This window comes from Durotheca rogersii (genome assembly GCF_024521655.1).
Source record: "Durotheca rogersii strain YMJ 92031201 chromosome Unknown GGS23scaffold_4, whole genome shotgun sequence".
NCBI lineage: Eukaryota > Fungi > Ascomycota > Sordariomycetes > Xylariales > Xylariaceae > Durotheca > Durotheca rogersii.
Window position 1 is genome coordinate 2163882 of NW_026251235.1, and position 13451 is coordinate 2177332.

General features: G+C 56.6%; 4 protein-coding genes across 4 annotated transcripts; 1 reads left to right on the forward strand and 3 right to left on the reverse strand.

The window, feature by feature from the left end:
- Positions 1-240: 240 nt before the first annotated feature.
- GGS23DRAFT_594371 (aminotransferase family protein-like protein) lies at positions 241-1711 on the reverse strand (the record flags this gene model as incomplete). Its single annotated transcript, XM_051518153.1, has 2 exons — positions 241-910; positions 1035-1711. The coding sequence occupies 2 exons, from the start codon at positions 1709-1711 to the stop codon at positions 241-243; spliced, it is 1347 nt and encodes a 448-aa protein (XP_051374939.1).
- Positions 1712-6435: 4724 nt separating this feature from the next.
- GGS23DRAFT_376270 (uncharacterized protein) lies at positions 6436-7541 on the reverse strand. The gene has a single exon (XM_051513390.1). It carries the CDS (start codon positions 7242-7244, stop codon positions 6591-6593), a length of 654 nt encoding a protein of 217 aa, XP_051374940.1. The 5' UTR covers positions 7245-7541; the 3' UTR covers positions 6436-6590.
- Positions 7542-8184: 643 nt separating this feature from the next.
- On the forward strand, positions 8185-10881 carry GGS23DRAFT_376248 (uncharacterized protein). Its single transcript, XM_051513389.1, has 2 exons — positions 8185-9470; positions 9541-10881. Exons 1-2 carry the CDS (start codon positions 8326-8328, stop codon positions 10703-10705), a joined length of 2310 nt encoding a protein of 769 aa, XP_051374941.1. The 5' UTR covers positions 8185-8325; the 3' UTR covers positions 10706-10881.
- A 738-nt stretch (positions 10882-11619) lies between these two features.
- On the reverse strand, positions 11620-13294 carry GGS23DRAFT_617322 (uncharacterized protein). Its single transcript, XM_051520856.1, has one exon. It carries the CDS (start codon positions 13078-13080, stop codon positions 11839-11841), a length of 1242 nt encoding a protein of 413 aa, XP_051374942.1. The 5' UTR covers positions 13081-13294; the 3' UTR covers positions 11620-11838.
- Between the last annotated feature and the right edge of the window lie 157 nt (positions 13295-13451).

A 13451-nucleotide genomic window follows, 5' to 3' on the forward strand; every position in this document is an offset into this window, starting at 1 on the left:
CTCTCAATGGAATCGTCGATTGGATTTTCTACCGGCGGAGTGACGAAATGCGGTAGGATTTGTGAGATATGATATGGCATCCCTCCCCCTCCCCCCGGCTCCGAGACAATATTCATCATAAAAAACACCTCAGATTGAAATCAGCGACTACCCAACCACGAGTTGATTACCCTAGTTTCTTACTCGGCTAGCCAAGCACTCGGCCGCATGCATCAGCACGTATCCGCCAGGGTGAGCCGATTATCGAATGAGAAGGAAGTCGTCGCGTTCTACGTCAGCTATATCATAATGTGCCTTCTGTTGGGTCACCCGGCTGCAGAGTTCAAGCAGGACGGTGGCGGCCCATTCGAAATCTGCCCGTTCGAGGTAAATCTGGCCCGAGATTCTAACCCAGAAAGCGCCGGCGTAGTATCTCGTCGCTATAAAGGTGTCGAATTCGTCCACCGACGTTCTGGTGATCCAGTCAGCCACAGCTTTCGCGTCCTCGGCTGGGACCTTGCCCTCGCGCCCCCCCTCGTGCTGCGTGTCGGCTACTTCTAAAGGTAGCCTCACATTCGCGAAGCAGCAACCTCGAAGCGTTCCTGTCCTGTTCTCGAGGACCTCCGTTCCCAGGACTGCTGCCATCAACTTGCCGCCTTCTCTGGCAACATCCTGAGAATAGTTGCGGACTCGCGCCTCCCCGCCGCATACCTGGTCTCGGAATCTCAGAGCCTCCACGACGCAGAGATAAGGTGTGACATCTACGGTGGAGACCCTCTCAAACAGGTTGACGAAATAGCTTTCGCTGGAAAGGGCTCCTCGCTGGGCGCGCGGGAGATACCCTTCCGAGGTTGGGTACGTCGTCTTGATGCGAGCCTGGTTGCGGTAAGGCACGTATAGCACTGTGCACCCTCGAGGCACCATGAGCCACCTAGGTATACTTAGCGTGCGTGGTCGATATGGGTCGGAAGCGTGTTATAAAGAAGATGGGAATGACAAAGCACTACACATAGTGAAATAGAGGGGAAAGGGACAGAAGGGTTATTCAGACCTACTTGTAGCAGTTGGTAATGAAGAAATCTGGCCCAACATCGGGGACGTGGCGCAAATCGATGTGGCCTATTCCGTGTGCACCATCTATGCAACTGAGGATATTGTATTCTTTGCATACAGACACTAACGATTCCCACGGGAAACGAACACCGGGGAAGCTTATCACGGTGTCGAACAGGGCCAGCCTGGCAGTTCCGCCCTGGCTCAGAATTCTGAGAATTGCGGTACGGAACGAATGCACAATTTCGTCATCCTCGGCCGGGTAGGTGAGCTCGATGCAATAGGCGCGGGCCTCGGTGGTCTCCTCGAGAGACTGTATGGTCTTCAGACACCCGTCGTAGATGGTGCTGAAATGCAATATAACATCGCCCTCCTCGTACGTCAGGTTCCTCAGGACGGTGTTAATCGCGGTGAGGGCGTTGGGTACGAAGACCACCTCGTTGGTCTCAGCGCCCAGTAAGGGGGCGACGGCCTCCCTTGCTTCCCGTAGGAGTCTGGGGTACGTGAAGCGGAGGAAGGTATCGGGTTTGGCCTCGGTTTCGTCTTGCCGCCTCCGCTGATACTCCCGGACACTTGAGGGGAAGGCACCGAAAGACCCGTGGTTCAGTGGAGTATAGGAGGGCGCGAAGTTGAAGTGTGCTCGACGTATTTCCCTTCCGAAGGGCGTTGTCCTCGCCATTTCCGACGGCGTATCGCGCGCCGTCTTCATCAGGCCGTATTTTCACCTTTGGGTGAGCAGCGTGAGGATGGTAGGTCGGTATTACGTGGTTTGGTCAAGGCCGTGCCTAACGGCGATTCCATAGAAGCCTACGATCCCTGGGGTCGCCGCCACGAACGCGCTTCTCTGATTGGCTCACGGAGCTCCCCTGTCAGCACGCAACTCGTCCCTGAGGGCACGCAGGTACCCGAGCAACGAGCGCTTCCTGGAGAGCCTGCGCACTCTGGATCACCTTGGAAGCCGGCTTCTCGACTTGCATGCCCTGCTGAGGGGGAGAGCGCAGTTCGGGATCTTGGGACTTTGTTAGAAGTGGTTCGACGATGGACCTTGTCTCGGCTAGCAGACCAACCACTTGCGCCGGATCCTCGTAGTGCACGATTAGATGTTACTTACAAGGAAAAAAAGCTTGATCTCACCATTCTTTAAACCGGCGGCTCGCTGACCTCCGTTGGCCCTTGCCGGGGAGAGGCACTGGTCAGATTCAAGAAGCTCGTTGATAGGGTGATAAATTACGAGCTGGCCGAAGTTGCAGCAAATCCGTCGAATTCCGCGTGGTCTCTGCAGTGGCTATCTTACAATAGGTATGGCGGAACTACGGCGAGGGGGTATAATAACAGCCCCTACGAGCAACAAGCATCTATCCTCCACGCTGTGTACCTACATTTCATCTGCTGTACGGCGACGGCTTATCAGTCCGTCCTTAGCATCTAGTGCTACCATGGGATTCTTCTCTACTCGCGTATCTGCTTGGCCGTTCTGCAAGTATGAGTAGAACGCTTCCCGGTCCACCCATAATAACCATTAGAATGAATAATAATAATGTCTGGGTATGATCAACCAGGACTCCGCTCTTCCAGTTGCTTACCCTAGCAACATAGGTAACATGTCTGAAACCGGGTTGCCAGAAGAACTCCAACACCTCCATGTACGGCGAGCGCGGTTTCCCTGGCAAAGGATAGGGCAGATTGACGCCTATGAGCTTCAGCACCCTAGAACCAGAAAGGAGAGTCGGCGAAGGCAGAGAATCCCCCCTCGATAACCTTGCAGTTAACTTACGATTTTTCAGACGAAGGCACTAACCAGTCTTTCGAGGGTGGACTGCCCGATTGAACCCGTCCAATCCATCACTCAGGAAGGATAGAGTGCTTACATCAAAAGCCCACGGGCGTAGGTGTGGTTGTTTCAGATCTTTCCAGGAACAACCGGGAGGACCATCCTTCATGGGACTCCTGTTTCGGTAGCGGCTGGCTCTTCAGGACACGCCCTTGTTACCTGGTGATGGTTCTGCTGGCGAAGAGCGAGGGGCGATTAAATGGGCTGTTCTTCGGCATATTCAGCATAGACAAGTGGAAAGAGAGCTACAGCCAGTCTGAGAAGGAACGGGGCGAAGATAGAAATAATAGCACTTAGGCATGTGAGATATTTCTGAGTGTGGATGACATCAACCTCTTTCTTACACCAGCGTGGCCTAACTGAGACGAGTCCTGGCCGAACCGCGACGACGCGAGCGGCCTATATGATATATCCAAAGTTGGGCATTCGTCTCAAGGAGGCCGCTCCGGAGCCAGGGCATCTTGTTCAGGTTGGCCGACTCATAACCGCTACTGCGACATGAAGTTTTAACGGTAGCCTCACCATAGAGGTTCGAACTCTTTATTCATGATTCCCTCCGAGCGACTCCCCAGACTTTCATGCTATGCTTTTCCTACCATCTCTATGCTCGGCCCTCGGTGTCTACGCAGTGTATCTATTCCTAGCACGAATCGCGCTCTTTCGGATACCTCATCCTTCGAGTTCGATCGTAGTAGCTGTTTATGTCGGCTGTGCCTCATTTCCCATCCCACGGCCCCTCTGTCGCCCTATCTTCGGGACTCTTCAAAAGGGAAGAAATGAGGGGACAAGAGACTCGGATGGGAGATTCTGCACTTAGGTACCCGGAGACGAGAGTGTAGAAGAAGCATGTAAACCAGCGACACCCGCCGAGAACACCTCTCATACCTCCACAGGCACCAGGCGTCTATTAATTGCTCATCTGCGACTTGTCAAACCTTACGAGAGATGGAGTGAGGAGACGTAATAGGAGAGGCAATCTCTTTTGGAAGGACGTTGAGTGCCCGCCCGAAGCTCCGTATCCTTAGAAAACAAACCCTTTTCGATCCAAAAGTTCTTTAGGTACCCCGTTCACGCCTTACTAGGTGTATCTCTGAATAATACTACTTAATCTCTTTCTCCTCACGACATCCAATTACAGATTCGAACATTGTCCCGAGGTAGGGGCACACGACTAAGCCTAAGCAAGGTCCTCTACCGTAAGTGTCAATATGATATAGTGTGCAATAGGGCCCTAGAGTAAGTGTTAGATTTAATATATAACGGGATGTCCCTTAGGCGGCGGGATAGCCTAGTTTAGGCGAGTAGATGTCTCGGGGGTTGGCTCAGGAGGATTGTGGGTTTAAACGGACTATTTCCCTGTGGGCACGGTCAAATTCACAAATGCTTAAGATTCTACGGGCTCTCATCGGACGATGAGAGGCTGCCGGGTTTATTAATACCTCTTTTGCCCTGGAGGAGAGCAACATAACCACCTAGACAGATGTTAGGGTTGATAATAGTTGGTGCTTTAATTGCCGCCGACAATATTACCTACATGTTGGCGACGTAACTGGGACAACAATAGTACGGTCAGCTCGAGTGTGAAAACGTAGACGCCTATAATATTTCCTCGTTTGCAATATGTACGGGTTTATAGTATGACAGGGGGTTTCTCCTTCGGCCCTCGTGATGAGGAGATCGCGGAAGACGGCCTACGGCGTTTGTATGAGTAGATTCTGGCCGTCGACTCTGCCCCTGGGTGCCATGCCTGGTGCTCCACACTATGGTCGGGGTGCCCGGTGCCCCTAATTCCACCTTAAGGCAGGTCGGTTATCTCGGACGCTAGACGAGGCGAGGCGAGAGCGAGAATGGAAGGCGCCTGAACACTGTTTACTCATACGGAGGTACCAAGGCCGGCCCTAATTAGATCCCCGAGAATGCCAACAGCAGGGAAGCCTTGCTCGAATTGGCAGAAGGTCATCTCACAGACAGTCATGTGCGTAGCGGCGTAATGTGCCTAGTGCAGATCTATTAGGCTCGCGCGCCAGTATGCCGGACCGCTATACATACGATGCTGTAGTTGTGGCGAGAATCTTTGCCGCTTCTTCCATGCTTGGTGACGGACGGCATGTTAAAAAAAAAAAAAAAGCCAATAAAAACTACGCCGACGGGCGACAATTTCTCAATCCAATGATGATTCCTCTGACGTGATTACTGGCTGCTATGACTGGATGTTATTTTAGGTCTGGGGAAATCAGCGGTATTACCCTGCTAAGCTGCCAGGTTGATCAGGGCGCCAATTCGATATAGCCTACCTACCTACATGGGTTTATTAGGTACCTACATGGACATACGAGCGGTAATTACTTATGAACAGGTAGGTAATACATATTGCCCATTATCGTCAATAGGTACAATGCCGTATAAACACCCAGGTCACATACGTTGTTTCATTATTTTGTTCCTTTTTTTTTCTCTCGCGTGCGCTACGCTGTATAGGTAGGTACCTATATATGAATAAGTACCCAAAGTATGTACAATATGTACAATATGTGCGTGTTGAGCGGAACGACTTCGGGTCCACAGCCCAGTCCGGCCGTCAGTTACTCGTAGATATTGGGAACCCAATATTGGGTAGATCTACGGGGTATATGTCCCAACATGGAACCCGTGCTCTGTGCGTTGGATTGACTCGACAAGTGTCTTACGGTTACCTACCCATATGCGACTTTACTCAGTAGGTACGCAGTCCGCCGGTCCGACTTGGACTATCCGTAGTAGGGGTGGGTATAGGTAGGTGGGGAGGGACCGGGAGAATTCGAAATGCCGGACTGCCGCTCAAGTTACGCCTGGACCTGCGTGTATTGTTGTTCTTTGCGATTCATGCTATGTGTGTCCTCATTCGGTAGACGGACGATCGCTGTCGAGGTCCCTGCCAGTTCTCATCTCGGTGCTGCACAGTACGTGCCGTCGATGGCTGAAGTTCTGGAAAGACCCGGACGAACCAGAGCGAATGGGGCGCGATATCACAGCATTCCAGGCTCTGCGACAAGTCGACCAGGGCGCCTCTCCGTCTGGCCGGCTGTATGTACACACATATTGCCTGTGCCTTGGTCTCGAGCCAGGACAGGTAGGGTACCCGCTCCGCACCCACCTCTCCCACGGGTGCTCTCTCAGTAGACCGCAGGTTTCTCCTCTGTCTTCGTCTTCATCTTCGCTGCCACTCATTCTTATTGATGCTACCGACGCTCCTACCACGGCTGTGACGGCGACGTTTTCCACTCCGCATACGCTTCCAGCCATATGCTACTTGCTACCTACCTACCTAATAGGTGCGCATGGCTGCAGTGGGGGGTGGGATAATATTCCAGATACTCGTCATACACACACGCACACACACGCACACACACATATATATATAACACAGAAACAGGCTTAAGTCGCGGCAATGAACCCCTACCTGCTATATATATTGCCGTTGATGACATTCGCCTTTCTCCCTGTTTACGTTTCCCGTAGAGACCATCCTCCCGATCCTATTTCGTGGTGTCATGGTAACTTATGACGCGGAGGACAATGTCCTGGCGGGACGAATTCCCTCCTCCGATCGATGGGCCGTGGCGGACCGCAGCGATCGTACTGGCCACGATGATCACAATGCCCTTCGAGCATAACCCGACGCGGACGGGACAGCGGGCATGGAGCTGGCTCTCGTTCCTGTGCTATGTGACGCCTGTGTCCCGATTACTCACCATTCTAGGTTCCCCCTCTCAACTCCGCACAGCGAACGATAACCTAAAGTGACATTGCCAAGAGATCGAATGGCGTCGTGAGGAGCGCGAGAAGGAAGCACGAGCTGGGCGAGACCAAGCGGGGCCCGGGGGATCGACTCGTAATGCCAACCTTTTCTACGTGCGTGTGTGTGTATGGCCTCTCTCGTCGAAGGCGTCCCGAGATTCGAAGCGGCACCTCCTACGTAGCGGACGTTATAAACCGGGTGTGCAGCGCCTCGATACGCCCACACTCTCATCTGCCACCATGACAAAATGCTTACACGCACGTGGAGAGGGAACGGGGGAGGTCGGCAGCTGGAAACCACAAGAGCCGTAGAAGATGTATAGCGTGTACACCCGGTGTATGTCGTATTCTCGTGTGTGCGTGCGTGTGTGTGTGTGTGTGTGCGCGAGAGAGAGAATGTGTGTGTGTCTCTTGAGCTCAGGTAGGCAGGTAGGTAGGGAGGGGAGCCGGTACATACATGCTCATCATACCATAATACACCCCCCTCTTCATCCGTGCCCGACCTCATCAAGTTTTCGTTTCTTCTTCTCTCTCGTCCATACCACCCGTCCTGCCATCCGCCGGTCAATCCGTCCGTCCACCTGTCCATCGACCCCTCACCCATTCGCTCATACCTCTCCGTCGCTCGCGCGGCCGCCGGGTTACTCAATCACTCGGTAATCGCTCCCACATTATTACTCACCCGGTCCGCCTCGATCCCATTCCCACCCTCTCCTCTCGAGGAGCCCTCCGGTCCTGTCCCATCCATCCCACCCGCGCGCGAGGCCGACTGCGTCGACCCCCCCCTGCCGTTGGCGTGAGAAGCGTGCGACAGAAACAAACGCGCACCGATGGGGCTGGCCTTAACGTAGGTGGGCGTGTACCAAGGCACTAAGGAAGGGAATCTTGGGTTCCTGGTGGTAGGTTGCATTAGTAGGCTAGATGCTACCTGTACCTGCTGGCCTCATGTACTGTGTACATGTGTACAGATGTCCGTAGGTGCACATCGGCAGGGGTTTAGTGCTGGTGGTAGTGCTGGTGGTAGTGCTGGTGGCGGCGCCGAAGAGTACCCGGAGGTACTTGGGCTTCTGGCCTCACCCCCCTCACCCCCCTCCCCACCCTCTCGAAGGTCCGAAACCCACTAGGCCTGGCATTTCGGCCCCTGATCGTTCTGGGGATCCCTGTGCCGCGCCTGTACGCTAGCAGTACCCGTGGGTACATGTACGCGCATATCCGTGCCCGCGTTCCTGTCCGTACCTGGTCGGTATGTCTGCACAGTACCACATGCGCACAGTCGACTAGCCACTGCGAAGGTCTGAGACGGGTACGGCCTGTTTTTCTTACTGGCCGGCTTGGCTCCCACTCTATACGGACAGACGGACAGACAGACAAGACACAACGGCGAACAACTTGCTGTGGGCATTCTCTGTCGACTACATACCTACCTGCCTACACACTACATACTAACCACCACAACACCACCAACACTACTACTACCACCGCGGCACTGCGGCACCATTGCCACGATCCCCCGCCGTCCCCAGGAAGACACCGTCAAGTAGACTCCTGTCTCCAACGTCGCCGCGCTCGTTCGATGACCCCTCGGGGCTCAGGTCGTCGTTCGTCGCGCCTCTAATGCCACGCAGCGTTCGCATCCACACTTCGCACGCACACAAGCAACCCCTCCGACCGTCGAACCGGCAAACATGGGCCGCCTCGACGACAAACCGTCAGAATTGGACCAGGTCTCATCGCTCGAGGCGTCTACGAGGGCTTCCCATGCGTGGGACAACGACGACGACGACTACGACCTGCAGGCTATGGGTCTAGCCGATGGATTTTTCCCGACGCAAAACACGCACATTGGTGCCGATAGGCTGTCGACAACGCCTGGGGATCCCCCGTCTGCGCGAGTGCCCCCTCCTCGACCGTCGAGCATCACGAAGCCGCATCGCCGTGAGGATTCTCTGACTTTGGGACACGATGGGTCGTCAAGTGATGCGAGCAGCGAGATAAGTAGGGTCTCGACCGTCTCGATAACGTCGCCCTTCGCAGACCCCGAAGAGCCGTATAATGGCCCCTCCGGACCGTCACACCCGTACCAGATGTACCCGCAAAATGTTCGAATGGCTCGAACAGCCAGCTTGGCGACTACGTCGACCGCACCTGTCTCCGAGCGATCGTATACTGGGCCTCGCGGGCCGACGCATCCATACGGCATGTACCCGCAAGGCACCGTGCCGGGAGCACAGGGAGCGCTCAATCTAGGGGAGCAGGAGAGCATCAACGTCGGCTTCGTGGGCGCGACGGACAATTACCGGCGGAGAATTGGGCCTGACGGGGAGGATGCGGCAGATTTGATAGGTCCGGACGGTCATACGGAGCAATTACCGCCGTACACGCGGTATCCGGAGGAGGCATATCATAGGAAGGCATTGGGGATAGAAGATCCCCGGCCGGCGGTGACGGCTCAACCGATGCTGGCGATTCCAGGTGCTGGAGGCATCGGATTGGCTGCCCGGAATCCCGAATTCGCGTCTACCGAGGATTTAGCTGCCACGAGGCCCCCTCAGTCTCGACAATCCGTCCAGAGCTTCTTGTCCGATAGTAGTCGTCAAGAGATGAACGCCGTGGCTCGGTCGGACTCGGCCCAGCCGGGGCCGGTAGCAGGAAACGAAAAGGCGCCGCTGAAGGACTGGCAAGTGACAGCGAAAAGGAGAGTTTGGGGTATCGTCCCGTGTTGGGCCATCGTCCTGGCCGCCATCGTCCTCGTCTTGATGGGAATAATTCTCGGGGCAGTCATCGGCACGCTCGTCAACCCTCGTTTCAAGAAAGGACCACCACCCAATAAGTAAGGACAGGACAATGCTCCAGTTGCTGTGCATTCGAACGTGATCGTGCTAATTTAAATCCGTCTCTAGGCCGCCTTCGCCGGAGACAACGCTGAGTCCCTGGGACACGCAACCTATTAGCGCTCTACCTTCTGACCTACCGCCGTTATTTGAGGGAAAGTATGCCATGCCTCTCTTGATGAACCGAATGTCAACTACCTGCTTTGGCGACTCTACGATGTCCCAAGCATGGAACTGCAACATCGTTTTCTCCCAGCTTGCCATGACGGTTAGAAAACGAGGTGGCGAGCCAGACGTATCGAATTACGTCTTTGATTTCTCATATAACAACACCCAAAGCCTGAAGAACTACGTCTACAGTTACGGGACGCAGCCACCTGATTTATCAAACCTGAAGATGGTCCTCGTGGACGATGTGTACGAGCTCTCTCGCGGCCCCGCGTGGAGCTTCATAGCTAGGTACGACAAGGTTGTCATTGTGCCTGAGTACCTCCTCGCGCCCAGCAGCGCCCCCCCCTTGCCGCAGGCACGCCGCCGGATGTCATTCGGTGGCGATTTCAAGCGTAAAAGTGTAGCCCAGGTCGGAGACAGGCCGTGGGTTTGTCGCTGGGACAACACAATCTTGGAGGGGTTCATCTATGCGAACCAGAGCAACAGTTTTAGCCGTTCCGTCGATCCGAGGCCGGTGTCGAGCACTCTGCCGGCGGCTCTCAGCGGGAATGCCGGCAGCGCGCCAGCCGCGACGCCTACTGGGGATACGGGAGCGCTATCCCCGCAGACCAACGGCGGGTTCGTCGCTTCGAATAAAGCCCGCGGCGACCCTTCGGACCAACGCGGATCTCCCTCGACGGTCGATAGCACACCCGCGACTACAACTTCTAGCCCGGCTTCGTCGTCGTCGTCGGGCCTGTTTAATGACGACGCCCCCTCCTCTGGTAATACTATTCCCGTATACCCACAGGTCATCAAGATCGCGGAGCGTCGCGATGCCGCATCTGCGATGGCCAAGCCGCGGTGTCGCCAGTATCAGATCGTGGGAGAATACCAGGAGGCGATCCCGATGTTAGACACGAACGGGAACTTTATCGAAATCGACATTGACGAGCATGAACGCTCCTTCGAGAACCCCGCAGAGTCGAGGCGGAGCACTAATGGCCACCATCTGTGGCCCCGCGGCGACGGCAAGATAGGCAGCGATATGACGGACTGCAGTTGCATGTGGTGGCTTACCTGAGCGCGTGCATTATCGTCCCCGCTGTGTCATGGGGATTTCTCATCCGACATTTTCGGTCCGTCCGTACAGCGAACAAGCAAGCCAACGACAGGGACAAGCTGACTGTACATATACATCATATGCGCCATCGACACGAGATTCCTTTTTTGGTTGTTTTGGAGAAAGCGCATTGCACATCTCTCGGCGTTACGGACAGCCCCTCGCAAGCGGGCTTAATATATGGGTTTTGGTGAAAGGGAAGGCCAAAAAAGTCTTGTGTTTTTATTTATTTATATATAAAAGGACTATTCCTTTCCCATACCTTCCTGTCGTTTCCTCCGCCGGCCCCCCCGGATTTCTTCTCCTTTTCTGATTATCTCCCCTTGGAGTCGCGGCGGGATATCATGGCGTTCACTGGCCCGGCGGCGGGTCGGGAAAGGAACGGAGGCGGAAAGGGGGAGTGATGAAGTGTGCATACGTCCATGTGTACGCGGTGGGAGTTTAGATGCTGTTTTCCTTGGGTGCGGCGTGCGCAAATCCTATAGAGTGAGTTGATGCCTGTCGGTTCTGTACATGACGAGTTATTTTTTTTTTCTTTCTTCTTGGTACCGCTTTTATTCGTCGCGGTCGGCGACGCGACACATACATACCTACGTACACCGGTGCTCGAGCCCGCCATATAGCATGTATAATGAAGATCTATCTACCTCGCGACCCGGCCTGCTAGCTCGCTTCGCTGTCTTCTGATCTGGGCGCTGGAGAATTTCCCAGACGTCTCGCCCGTGCCGTGTCGTGCGTCGGCGATGTATTCCGCGCGCATGTGTCGCGCACCTAGGTAGGCCGCTCGCAACAGAGAGGAATGTAGCCAGCTCCTTGCTCTCCCTTTGCCCCTTGTTATAGCATGCAGATGTCTGCACGTGCGCATGTATATATGTCCCCGAGTGTTTGTCAGGAGATATCCCTCTACACTGCTCCGTCTCGCGCGCTTGCAAGGCTTAGAGCCCCGCGGTGGGAGGAGGCGATACTCTCTAGGTGCAGCCGGAACGGGGCGGGGGGGCATTTTGGATTATCTATCTGCACTCTGTGTGACCCGCCGCATTTATCAATCATTCCGGGCGACTAGATCGGTCCTTCAGCCTAGCCTACAAGCCTTATCATGCGCGTCCCTGGTCCTCAGCACTCTCCCGCTTCTCCTCCCTGTCGCTCCCCGCCGCCTCCCCCTTTTCCTCGCCCTTATTACCCCCACCGCCACCAGCCAGCGCGCCTCCGCTGGCCCCGATCTCGCCCGCGAGCCCGTCGAGGAAGCTCTCAGCGAGCCTCTCGGCGCGCTTCTCGCCCATCCTGCGGCGGCGCTCCTCGAGGACTCTGCGGCGCTCCTCGCGGCGGGGGTCGGGGCGGGGGCCGGGCACGTCGTCGTCGTCGTCGTCGGCGGCGGCGGCGGCGGTGGCGGCGGCGCCACCGCGGCGCTCGGCGCGTGCGCGCTCGGTGGCGGCCCGCTCGCGCGCGAGGTCGGCCATCTGCGCGGCGCGCGCGGCGGCGTCGTCGGCGCGGAAGTGGTAGAAGCCGACGCCCTTGGTGCGGATCTCGGCGCGGCCGTCGAAGTGGGCGTCGGGGGGCGGCGTGGGCGTGCGGTCGCGGCGCGCGGCCAGCGCGGCCATGCCGGCGCGCGCCGCCGCGTCCGGCGCGAACGCCGCCGTCTGCACCACGTCGCCGCGCAGCAGGCGCTCCGGCTCCGGCGCCCGCGGCCGCCCCGCCATCGCCTCCAGCTCCGCCGCCCCGAGCGCCCGCCGCGCCGCCCGCCGCCGCTCCCGCCGCGCCTCCGCGCGCGACACCCGCCGCGTCCGCCCGAACTCGTCCGTGTACTCGACCATCTCGTCGTCGTCGTTGCCCTCGCCCTCGCCGTCCGTCCCCGAGCCGCCCGACGACGACGAGTCGCTGCCGTCACCCTCCGGGTGCTTCTCCGCCCACTTCCGGTCAAAGTCCACCAGCGGCGCCGCCTCGCCCTCCCGCGCCACGTAGTCGCCGCGCTTCATGGCCGCGTACAAGCGCGCCTTCTCCTCCATCCGGCGACGCGTGCGCGCGAGGTCCTGCTTCTCTTCCTCGGTGCCGCGGGGATCCTTGAGCGAGATCTTGGCGGTGTTGCTGCCTCTTTCTCTGCTCCCGTCCTTGTTCCTGTCTCTACCGCCGTCGCCGCCGGGGGCTTTTCGCTTGGCTTTGACGGAGAAGATGTCGTCTTTGGTCTTCGAGGGGCGGGCGCGGCCGGACGCGACGGGGGCGGTGGCGGAGGAGATGAGCGAGGTGAGCTGCGAGGTGAAGGCGACGGAGCTCGAGAGCGGGACCTCTTTCTTTTGTCGCTTCGGCGGCCGCTGCCCGTAGAGGTTTGGATCTTGCGGCATGTTGGGCGGGTAGATGAACGATCGGTGGAGGCGCTTGGCTTGTTAAGATCTTCGAGCCGTCGTCGCAGTTGGGCTGGGCGCGCGCAATATTAAAAAAACCGGATAGAGAGAGAGAGAGAGATGTCGATAGAAGATCGCCAAGGACGGGAGTAGTAGGACGAAGAGAGGTGGTGATAGTAGGTATGTAAGTTGGTAAGGTGACCGAGGTCGGCTGCTTACGTAGGAGTTGTCTCTTTCCCGCTTGGGCTTGTAGTTGCGAGTACATACCATTAAGAGCATGCGCATGTAATTATCCGTCGTCGGCGCTCTTAACGTGGGATATGCAGCTAGCCCGCCGATTACCAAATGGCTACGGGCCTGGAATAATATGC